The following is a 12,742-nucleotide window of genomic DNA, read 5'->3' as shown; positions in this document are numbered from 1 at the left end:
AATCCAGCAAGGAAACAGAACCTGTGCCATCAACGTCAGGCATGAGTGAAATTGCAGCTTGCCCTCCTTGTCTCCTATTGCTGACGATCCTTCAGCTCTACCATCTCCCATCTCCTCTCTCTCCTCCAGTCAGTAACTCTTCTTGTCTGTTCACTCGATGCCAGCCCCTGTATGCCAGCTGTTGTGTTATACTACTGTACTTTTCAAGGTACTGTACTGTAAGATTAAAAATGTTTTATTTTTTGTGTTTGGTTTTTTAAAATGTATTATTTGTGTGAAAAGTATTATAAACCTATTACCCTATATAGCCGATAGTGTTAGTTGGGTACCTAGGCTTTGTTGGACTTACGAACAAATTGGACCTACGAACACGGTCTCAGAATGGAACTCATTCGTATGTAGGGGGCTTACTGTACCCATAACCTCCTAAGAGAGCTGTTAAGAATTAGTGCCTTACTGCAGTTTACAGAGCTCTCTCTCCAGAATTCTGCCGAGTCTGGCTATTGCTGCAAGTGCAAAGTGTCTATTCTAAGAGCTCGTATGCAGGTAGTTGAAATTTCCAAAACTTTTAGGAAGGATACTTTGTTATCATTAGTGTTGCCTGGAATTGGACATTGTTTTCCATTGTCAATGCTTTTCAGTGATTCATTATTTTTACTTTTGCCTTTTTTTTGGCCATGCCACACAGCTTGTGGGATCTTAGATCCTGGACCAGGGACTGAACCCTGGCTCCGGCAGTGAAAGCACTGTGTCCTAACCACTAGACCGCCAGGGAATTCCCACTTTTGCTTTATTTTTAATTTGTTGTGGGTCATTTGGTTAAGGGCCACAAAGAAATATTAAGTTGAGAACTTCTGATCTCAATTCTAGAGTCTTCATGGGATTATAGAAATGGGAATGAGCTTATAAAATTTAGTTCTACTCTTATTTTCTAGCAAAAAATGAATTTCAAGCTAATAAATTTGTACAGAACATAAATTTTAAGACAAAAAACATGACAAGTGGTTAAATATTTCTCCCTTTACTCCCACTATACATATTAGACTGTTTCCAAGGCTTACTATCTTAAGGAAAATATATGAGTAATTTATTAGTTAACCATCTGTTAGTATGAATACCTATTAAGAGGAAAATAATTCAATAGATTTTTATGATTTGTATTTTGAATCTTAATAGAAGTATATGATAGAAAATGTAAAAGGTACAAGAGTATACAGTGAAAAATAAGTCTCCCTCTCACTCCTGTGCTCAACCCATCTTATTCCCTCTCTTCTTAAAGAGAGCCTCTCTTTCCAGTTTCTTATGCATCTTTTCAGGTATATGGGCCTGTGGGATGAAACAAGGCTCCTCTGAACAGGACTCCTCAACATATGGTCAAGACAAAACCACTACAGAGGGGCTTCCCTGGTGGCGCAGTGGTTGAGAGTTTGCCTGCTAATGCAGGGGACACGGGTTCGAGCCCTGGTCTGGGAAGATCCCACATGCCGCGGAGCAACTAGGCCCGTGAGCCACAACTACTGAGCCTGCGCGTCTGGAGCCTGTGCTCCGCAACAAGAGAGGCCGCGATAGTGAGAGGCCCGCGCACCGCGATGAAGAGTGGCCCCCCCTTACCACAACTAGAGAAAGCCCTCGCACAGAAACGAAGACACAACACAGCCAAAAAAAAAAAAAAAAAATACATAAATAAACAGTAATTATCTTTAAAAAAAAAAAAAAAAAAAACCACTACAGATACATATCTGGGTCATCCACATCTAAGTTAAAAACAAAAAATTACCCCGTACAATGGCAGCAGGGATCTTAGTAATTTGTGAGAACATAAGCAAAGCTGCAAATGTCAGGGATGCTCATTACAACAGGTAGGATAGTTTCTTGGTAAAAAAAGTCTATAGATATATCAATTCAATAAATATTTATTAAGAGCTATTATGTATCAATATAAATTTCCAGTAAATGACACTTATGGAGTCTAGGTTTTATGGATAATTTGTCAGATTTAAAATAGCCACACAATTTCATAAGTGATTATTATCATTTTCACCTTATGTGAACATGATCTAGTAGCTTTTAGTTCATTTTCAATTATTTTTCACCATTCAAAATAAAACAAACTCAAATTTTATTTTAAAATAGAATTTATTGAATACCATAGTGAATTCAATACATTAAAAAAACCTGTTTTTCTTGTCAGTATTGGCACATAATGAAGAGTTTTAAAGCACTGCCAAATTAACACTTCAAAAAATTTTAAATCATGTTCTATAAAAAAATAAAGCCTAGTAGTGCTATAAAAGTACTAATTTACACTAACATATCAAAGTGTTAAAAGAAAAGAATTTCACACTCAAACCTCCATCTAAGAAGTAAAAATTCAATCATGTACTTTAAAAAAGGTTCTCATATGATCAAAAGACAACAGAAGGTATAAAACAAGCAAAACCCACCTAATTTACATTGACTTGTCTGATTGGGAAATCTCAAGGCTAACCAGATAAACTTTAGACACTGAAAAAAAATCCATATTCCAAAGGAAAATAAGTTGTTTACTTTTTATGCCTAACCAAAGAAACAAATAATGACATTAAATATTTCACATTTTTTTCTTTTAGTTGCCCCTTAATTGCAAATAATGTAGGACTATTCTAAAAAATTTAGCTAAAAAAATTTTCCCCAATGAACATTTTCTTAGATACAAAAGCTGTCCTTATGGAAACATTAAACAAGAAAATTTACATATATGATTTTCACTGTAATATGGCCTGAATATTACTCTTATAAATCATTTTGTTTACTCTGAAAATTCAGTAATCCAAATTGTGAGTACTACATAATTTCTTTCAAATTCCAAAAGGTTAAGTCATTTGATTCAGATCTCTTGAATTTATAGAGTATCTTTCTTCCAGAAAGCATAAACTGATTTTTATTCTGTATTTTGATTTTATTTTCATTACCCTCCCCTACCTCCTTTAGAACTACCTCTGAGGTAAATAGAGCACTGAAAATAAATTTTTTAAACTGTAAAACGGGTTGTTTGGCATAACAACTTTTTTCCTTGTTAATGGGAAAATATAAAGCCTTTCAAACTAGTACAATCCACTAGTCTGAAAAGCAATTCCTGTTTGTGAAGCCTCATTAGCTGAGATCAAGTTGACATTTTAGAGACCAAACTTAAATAAATTAGTTTTTGCTTATATCTAAGGCAGAAATTAAAAAAACAAAGGAAAACTGGAAAGCTCATTTGTATTTACTCTAAATGTACCATTTCATCAAAATCTCTATGAACATGTAACTAAAATCAATAAATGCCAACAGCAGATGGGTTAAAATTTTCTTCCTTCAAAAGAGAAATAAATTGCCGAGTCTACTAATAAGGTATTGCCAATCTAAAAAAAAAATCTACAAGCTAGAAGGAAACATAATGTAGTAAAATATCAAAGTCCTTTCCCACAAACCTCATATTTATCTTTGTCGAACTAAACTGAAGTAAAAATCATTGACTTTACAATTTGAGGTATTTAATAATTTCTGTTTGATAAACTACAAAAATGTACATAGGGAATTTCTCAGACTTTTTTTTTTTTTTGCAGTAAGTAATCTCCTACAATATATCTTATTGTTTTAAAGACATGTTTAGGAAATAAACAAACTTCTCTTCCCCTTAAAGTTATTGGTGATGGGAGGGCAAGAGAGGACGAAATGATACAGTCTTCTAAAGCCAAATTTCCATCTCCACTATCTTTTGCTTATATTTTGATTCCCCAAATAAAATATTTCTGCACTTTATTGTAATTTCTATAAATATTTTCAGTTCAGTTGCTAGAAGGACTAAGTATATAATATAAAGTTGATATTGAAGATGGAGAAACTTAAGAAGTTTCACTTTTTATGTTATTTCTATTTAATCTGTAAGATTTAAATAGCAAACTAGAACAAGGTTTTACCTTCTTGATAACTAACGGTTGGATAAAGTAGAATTTGCATCAAAGAATTAAGATTCCAGATTTCTAGATGTAAAATTTTCTCTTAACATTCTTCATAAAATGTGGTTGAGGCTTTTGAATATTCTAAAGCTGGGATAAGAGTGCAGATAATTTTACTTAAAAGAGCTGTATTTTGGCAAACATTTTATTGATATTATAAATGAAAATATAGTTGGAGCTTTAACATGGCACTTAATCTGTTCTCTCTATCAGAGTCTGCCAAATAAATTAAATTCTTTGGAAAAAATTCAAACTTTATATTATAGAGGCAAAATTAACATGAACTCTTACTTGTCAGATACTTATTTGTCATTTGCCATAAACCAAATGACCCATAAGTGCATTAAGTAGAAAGAAGGGCTGACTGTCAAGGGAGCTTCTACATCTATAAATTACTCAGCAACTTAACAATTAATCAAAAGCATCTAATTCCCTCAAATACTAAATTTAGTTCAAACATCAAAGGTCTGATCCATTTTTAAAGGCATTAGCTTTATCTTTTAATCAGTTAAACTGGCCTTAGGATGAAAAATCATGGATTTGTTCACATATCTTGTACATTACTCACAGAGAAATACAAAATCCTGCTGTCTTTGCAATCACTTTTCATTTGGGAATTTCTTAGAGAAAATAAAAGAAAATGGAAAGATAATGTGACCTATGACTCCCAGGATAATGTTCAAGTCCACATCTGAGATTTAGCAAAGAATGAGAAAGATTTTTTCAAGCTGGAAGATACCAAAGTGATTAGTTGGTCTAACATACTCATTTTGCAGATGAGAAAGCTGAGATACAGTTTTATTGAGCTAATAAAATTTACTCAAACTCTTGTAATTAAATTGAGACTAACACCCAGTCTCCTGTCTTCTGTCTCCAATTCTTTTCTCTGAAGCACACTTTGTATATTAGTAAACCATTCTCCATCCAAATTTTAAAAAGTTAACAGTGGTTTCCTATGGGGAAAGGAGTAGGGATCAGGGGAAAAAAAGGTAGGGGAGGGGATTATTAGGGATGTTAACACTCAAACAATGAGTCATATGTATTAATACATAATTTAATAAGAAAAATAATTTTTACAAAATATTATGTCTTAACATTAGCAGAACCAAACTTCAGAGATCAGAAATACCATAGTGGAATTAAATGTTAGTTTAGAAATTTAAGCTACATCTTCAAGGAAACAGCAGAACTGAAAACTGTGGATTTCAGTTTTTGTTTCCTTTTAATGACTAGTTCTATATATTATGTTTCTCTATATCTGGAAAAATATTCTAATATAATACATATGCAGTCTGAAGTAATTTAGGTTCTCAAGTTTAAAAAAGGATTGGGATTTTTTTAAACTTATGCTACAAAAATACACATTTATATATATTCCCAAATTATATATTTCTAACCTCTGCAGTGATAAAAGGTCTAAAATTCCATTGCTGAACTGCCTTCTTACATGGTCTTAAACAGTTATTTCTATAGAGCATAAAATTTGCATAATTCTTTACAGTAAAATCTGTTCAGAAACTCACTTTGACAAATACTTTTAACTATCATTAAAGTTGAAAGAAAGAGATTTCATAAGAAAAGTACAGGGGTGGATGAAGACTTTTTTTTTTAGAAAAATATACTGTATATATTACATCCTGAAAATTACACAGACCATATGCTTTTATTTAATGTGAAGGCACAACTTTAACAAAGTTAAAAGCAAATGTATTTTAATTACTTATCATGTAGTCGTCAGTACCAGCTCTTAAAAATACATATTTGCAAGCACATCATTGAAGTTTCTTTCAGATTGTCAATTCAAAAGCCAATTTAAAACGGCCAACTCTATTTGTAGAAAATCAATTGACACATTATTGCAAGTCCACATAATATTATTATTGGACAATCTGTTCACCAGCAGTCACAGGGTTTTCTTCATTTGTTGCATAGTCCAGATGGTCCATCATCTAGGCATAAATAAAAGATGTTAGGAAATGCAAATTTTCAACTTGCCCCCAGTATTCACTAATTTGGCAAAAGGAGTCCCAGTTTTTAAGAGACACAGAGTGCTCCATGGAACCGAGCACTCCTTTTGGAGCAATGTACTGTTTCAACATCCACACTCCTAAGGAAGGACATGCTCAGGGTGACAATGACTCTTTCAGGAAGCTTAATCATTAGACTAGGGCCAATCTGATAAGTGCTTTCTCTGGATCTTCCACTATTTCCGTCTCCCAATATGAATACTGCCCTGCATGGCAGTGGAAATATCCATCACAAGATATTCCTGATGCTTATTCCAGGACACTATTCCAAGCAGTGTCCACTCCTACAGGTGGAAAAACTAAAAATGGCACCACAAATCACTGTGAGAATACCTGCTGGTTCAGGGACAGTATAAACTGGTTGACACCTTGAATTGACCTTAGGATAATTTTTAAATGATACATGAAATATTAAAAAGACTGTATGACAAAAATTTCTACTAAGGGCAAAGAAATTAAAGGTACTTAAAAGTCAAATGATATCTGAAAACAAAAACAAGAATATACTTTCCATAGACTATTTTAGGGGAATTACCATGAACTTCTCTCAAATGATCACTTCAGTTCCTCCCATATTCTCATAAAAATCTTTGCATGTTTGGGAATGAAGGAAGAAACACTTAAATGTTTTCAGTGTTTTTACCCTGTTCTTCAGATAAAACTAATTAAAATTAGGAAAAAAGGGACTTCCCTGGTGATGCAGTGGTTAAAAATCCACCTGCCAACGCAGGGGACATGGGTTCGAGCCCCGGTCCATGATGATCCCACATGCCACGGAGCAACTAAGCCCGTGCACCACAAATACTGAGCCTGCGCTCTAGAGCCCATGAGCCACAACTACTGAGCCCATGTGCCGCAACTACTGTGCCTGTGCTCTAGAGCCTGCGAGCCACAACTACTGAGCCCACGAGCCGCAACTACTGAAGCCTGTGCACCAAGAGCCGGTGCTCCACAACAAAGAGAAGCCACCACAATGAGAAGCCCGCACACCACAACGAAGAGTAGCCCCTGCTCGCCGCAACTAGAGAAAGCCCACGTGCAGCAACAACCCAATGCAGCCAAAAATAAATAAATTAATTAATTTAAAAAAGTAAAGTGTGACCTATAAAAAAAATAGGAAAAGAAAAAGTACTTAATGTCTTTCTGAAGACTGTCAAAGATTTTTAGATTGGTGATTAAATTTAAGTATTGTGATGTAGTTTTTCCCTTCTCCTTTACTAAGAAGTAGAAGACAAGCAAGATAAATGTTCCCATTTTTATAAACTGATTCTAAAAGCTTTAGTGGTTTTTGGAAGAGGAAGCAGAGAGAGGAATAATTTCCAGATGGGGTCTCTGGACGTGCCAGACAAAGAAGACTATAAACATGAGCTGAGGCTTTCAGCTGACAACTGTCTCAAGTGATGGAGACAGCTTATAAAACCCAAACCTGCTGATACTCTATGAGTCATTTCAAGCCCCTAAACAATCAGTTTTGAGGTCCTCTATTTGCCAAAGATATCCCCTGGATTAATGTAGTTGCATATTTATAGCACTTCTGTGGCAGGTGGGGGGTGGCGCATAAATGCCAAATCAAGATAGGTAACACAAAAGACGAAGTTGTTGAAGAGCTGATTTTAGTCACAATTTAAATGAGAGAGGGAAAGAAGAAGCACGTAAGATATATTTAGCCCCCCTTTTTTTCTAGCAATTTATAGACACTCCGGTGTAAGAGGCTGGAGCTGTGGGGACAGAGAACTGCAAAATGGATGTTGGGGAAAAACCCTCTTTCTTCCCCAAGACCTGCTGACCCTGGTAACTGTAACCTAATGAAATAATAGCCTACATAACTCTAAGTTATAATGTGCCTCTTCTTTCCTAATCCTCTGGTACCTCATTGGCACTGTAATCTAATCTCTAAATATAGAAATATATTAGTTAAAAAGAAAAAAACTTGCAAAATCAACTTATTGAGAAATGACATCTCTACTCTGTATTTACTTTTCTTTACTGACTTTTCAAAAAAAACCACACAAAAATAAAGAGCACACTTGAAATAGGATTTTAAAAACACAACAAAAATTAACATAGATAATAAAATTAACCAGAAAATTCATGTAAATTTTTTTCTTAATATTTGTAAATAGGCAAGCTCAATTTAGAAAAGATGTTCTCTGAAACTGGGTCGACTAACCTGGCATTTATTGATAGCTCTGAACCAATCGCCAGAAACAGCCTAATAAAATGCTCATTAAAGTGCAGTAACTGGAGAGTTGTTGATACTACAGCAGAGTTGTTCTAAGTATCTCTGTATTCTGACTTGTCAGTTACAGCTTGTGACTTCTAAAAATAATTAGAAGCACTAGTGACATTTAACAGAGACAAACCCACTGTTTACTGGATATTAACAAATTGAAAACTTACTTCCCACCCAGAGTAAAACAGCCCATTGGAGGTTGCTGCATAAATCTAACTCCACTGATTTAGGATTAGAAGCAAAAAATTCTCCCCAAAGGATGATTTCTATTAATTGTTCTATATGCCAAAGTAATTATGCCACCACTTAATTTTTCTCCTTAGAGAAAAAACACCTTAACTTTCTCTACACTCATTATAAAATAAGGGAAACTGAATATTGTAGCTCTTAAAGCACTCCAGAAAAATAGTTCATAAAAAATATAGTGTAAGTAGCTTTGAGCTATAGAAAATATACAATTAAGATTTCCAAACTGTATCATTTAATGAAATCCTATAGAAAACTTTACTTTTTTGATTAGAGAAATTCATGGAAGGGCTGAATGACTCCAAGTAAAACACTAAAGTATTTCTATGAAGTCTCTAAGTTTCAGCAAAAAACAAGGTATAATTTGCCCTTTGAAAACAGTATAAAAAGGCTATCAGGGCTACCCATGACTTCTAAAAATCTCCAGTGGAAAAGTCCTGCTTTCTACTACGCTTACACTCAATGCTAATATCAGGCATTAGAATGAATCAAATGATAACAGCATAAACAAATGTGCTGTTAGATTCTGATTTTAATTTATATTACTTGCTTTACATTTGATTTTTTTTCAAAACTGTAGCAAAAACTTTTGGCACTTGCAAAAAATGGTTATATATAAAGACTGTAGAGATATGTCTAGTTTAATGTTTCAAAAGTGCCACACTTTTACAATACCTTATTAACATTTTTGGTAATTTTATGAAGGCTGCTAAAACACAACTCAGAAGCTTACACACACACACACAAAAGTGATTAAAGGTCAGTGCCTTAAGGACTGAACATTAAAGGTCAGTGCCTTAAGGACTGAACATTATAACTGCTTTGCATGAAGAATTTCAATAACATAGACTGAGAATTTACAGTGTATAAAACACTCTTATCAGCACTGTGGGTTCCTAACACCTAGGAGCTAATAACTTAAGTGAGGGAAGCATACACAATATCTACACTACAAGGCAGGTGTCAATAAGTATTTAAAGTCAAAGTCTAAAAAAAATATGGGGAAAGGTGAACCTGATTTCAACTGGAGAACTCTTGGATATCTGCTTGGAGAAGGCAGATTTTGAGTTGGGAGTTATATAAGGGATATTCTGGAAACAGATAATGGAGGTAGGGGGAGAAGAGGGAAAGGATTATTATACTGTTAGCCAAAGAGATGAACCAGTAATGGCCTGAGGGTTGTCTTCAGGGCTGATTCTCAGGCCTCTCCTATACTAAGTCCATACCTAGTCTCCCTTTATTTTCCCAGGCTTGTTGAGGTTCCCTGTTCTACTTCCAAAGCCTCTGCTAGCCTTATCTGATTTCAACATCCACTTGCCTCACTAAGCTTTGGGCTAACCTACCTCTATAGATTAGATTCTCCTACCTCCCTGTAAATCCAACCTCATTTTATGAACGAGGAGTCTTCAGAGATTAAATAATTTGCCAGAACTGATGCCAAAGCTATAATATACTGTCTTCCACAAATGACAACATTTGAGCTAAATTAAGTTGGACTTTAAAGGTTGGACAAAAGGAATGAGAGATTTTCTTTTTCACATTAACAGAAGGCATTACATTCCACAAATGACAACATTTGAGCTAAATTAAGTTGGACTTTAAAGGTTGGACAAAAGGAATGAGAGATTTTCTTTTTCACATTAACAGAAGGCATTACATTCTATAATTTTTAAAAAGGCTAGTTTTATGGAAAAATAGACTCTCTCCTGGCAGCAGTTTATAATATTCTGCAACTAGCTTGCCTAAACTTTCAGGAAATGTCCATGCTTAATATTTTCTGTGAGAAAATGACCATGTTTAACAAAATCTTTTCTCTGAGGCTTGTGATGGCCTTTTACAAATAAGTTAAAAGGAAGCAGATTTAACAAAGACCCAAAGTTTTAATATCCAAACCAGGAAAGTAGAAATCAGTTAATGAATTGAAAAATAACCACCAAACCAACAAATAAACCAAAACAAAAAAACTCAAGTCCTACAAATAATAATAGCAAATACATTTATAGTGCTAACAACGTGCCAGGTACTGTACTAAGCAATTTGCATCTATTACAGCAACCTTCTGAAGTAGGCTGATTATTATCCCATCTTACACTGGAGGAAACTGAGGCACCGAGAAGCTAAGTAACTTGCCTAAGGTCACATGGCTAATAATTAACAAAATCAGAATTCAAACTTAGGCAGTCTGGCACCAGAATCCATGCTTTTTATTACTATGTGGTATTTTATATTCTGAATGTCTTATGTAATAAAATTATGATACCACACTACAAAAGTGAGAAGTGTATAACCAAAATTGTCCTATTTTTTGACACTTTAAAATGGATTTTCCTACAATCAACTGTCTTATTTAGCGTCTATGTCTTATAGTGAAGGCCCTGGAGTCCATCCTTCTGTAACTATTTACTATGGCTTTGTGTCCAGCTGCAATGATCTTTAACTTTATATGTAGCTGTTGTGAATCAGAATCATCATTTCTTTCAAGGTCACAATTTTTAAGAATGAAACTTGAATGGTCCAGGGCAGAGCACTTATTCATAGGGAATATAAATGCATCCCTTGGTTGAAGTCCATTCTTACCTACCATCCCCATTCTCCTCAATAAAAAGCATGGAGAGAGAAAGGAGGAAAGGTGCTATAATAAACCACCCGACCCTTAAAGCTGCATTAAAGGGGAAGGAAAAATTTACAAGTAAAAATAAAATGCTGCTGATGAAAATAACAACAAACATACTTAATTCTGTAAGATAGTACCACGTGCTCTCATTAACTGTCCCAAATTTAAACTCTAACCCTAAACAAAGTTTCCCCATGTTGCTCATCCTCTTTGTCCTGATTTGCCTCATAATCAGTTAATAAGATAAGTGCCCCTAAAAGGAGAAACCTCTTGGTCACAGTTCTGTCCTGAGCCTTTTCTTCTCCCTCTACATTCTCACTCACGGAGTATGCTAGTGACACTCCCAAATTTCTGTCTCTAGCTAGGCCTGTCTCCTGCATATCAGGAGATGTTTATTCAACTGCTTACTTCTCTTTTCCTGGTAGTCCCATAGGTATTCTGAAATGTTCAACATTGAATTCATCATCTTGTCTCTCAAATCTGTTGCCCTTCTTAATCTCAGTGAGTGGTGTCACCATCCACCCACTCAGCTACCCAAGCCAAAAATCTTGGACTCCACTTCCTCTCCCTACACTGAATCTATCACCAGATCACATTAATTATGTGAAATTAGGTCAATTTCTCTTGACCTTGTTCACTTCTCTCAATCTCACTACCTTTCTAATTCTGGCTACCACTGCTTCTAATTGTAATAGCTGCCTCAAGTTTTGCTCCCTCCTCCAATCCATTTTCTAGATTTCTTAAAACTCTTAAAATGGTCTCCAATATTCTTAGGATAGAGTCCAAGCTCTTGAACATGGCTTACAAGACCCTACAGACTCTTTCCCTTGCTTCCTTCTCCAGTTTTCATCTCCTACTGCTCCCCTATTCTTACTCAATAGGATAGCCATCCTAAACTTCATTTCGTTCCTAAATCTGTCAATGCTCTTCCCTCCAAGCCTTTGAAGTTATGGTCCTCTCAATATGGAACACATGGCTCAGTCTTAAAAGTCTCAACATAAACTTAACATTCTTTTTTTTTTCTTTTTGGCTGCGTTGGGTCTTTGTTGCTGTGCACGGGATTTCTCTAGTTGCGGCGAGCGGGGGCTACTCTTCATTGCGGTGCGCAGCCTTCTCATTGTGGTGGCTTCTCTTGTTGCAGAGCACAGGCTCTAGGCGTGCGGGAGTCAGTAGTTGCAGCACGCGGACTCAGTAGTTGTGGCTCGCAGGCTCTAGAGCGCAGGCTCAGTAGTCGTGGCGCACAGGCTTAGTTGCTCCGTGGCATGTGGCATCTTCCCAGACCAGGGCTCGAACCCCTGTCCCCTGCATTGGCAGGCGGATTCTTAACCACTGCGCCACCAGGGAAGTCCCATAAACTTAACATTCTTTAAGAAGCTTCCCTTCCCCAAATCACCTTTGACTGTCTCAAAACCATAAGCACTGGGTGTCCCACTTCTAGTTTTCATGGCACCTGCCATAACTCACATTCATCACACTTTATTGTTAGTGACTCTATTTGTATCCTCCACTAGACTGTAACTTTCAAGAGGCCATGAGAGTAGGCCTGCTTCTAACTTGTTCATCTTTTATCAACAGCACCTACAACAGTACCTGGCTCAATAGAACTGCTCAATAAACATTTGCTAAGTGAAGAAATAGAAAA

At 35.6% G+C, this 12,742-nt stretch overlaps 1 protein-coding gene across 3 annotated transcripts in view; it reads right to left on the bottom strand.

The window, feature by feature from the left end:
- Positions 1–3,532: 3,532 nt before the first annotated feature.
- The window catches only part of SPPL2A (signal peptide peptidase like 2A), a 51,707-nt gene continuing 42,497 nt past the window's right edge, over positions 3,533–12,742 (bottom strand). For all 3 annotated transcript variants that reach the window (XM_036843101.1, XM_036843099.1, XM_036843100.1), the window contains one exon: positions 3,533–5,929. In XM_036843101.1, coding sequence (XP_036698996.1) covers positions 5,898–5,929 — 32 coding nt within the window. In that variant the 3' untranslated portion in view covers positions 3,533–5,897. The remainder of the gene's footprint in view (positions 5,930–12,742) is intronic.

Source organism: Balaenoptera musculus, chromosome 2 (genome assembly GCF_009873245.2).
Source record: "Balaenoptera musculus isolate JJ_BM4_2016_0621 chromosome 2, mBalMus1.pri.v3, whole genome shotgun sequence".
NCBI lineage: Eukaryota > Metazoa > Chordata > Mammalia > Artiodactyla > Balaenopteridae > Balaenoptera > Balaenoptera musculus.
Note: the sequence above shows the minus strand (reverse complement) of the source record. Positions and strands in the feature narration are given on the sequence as shown.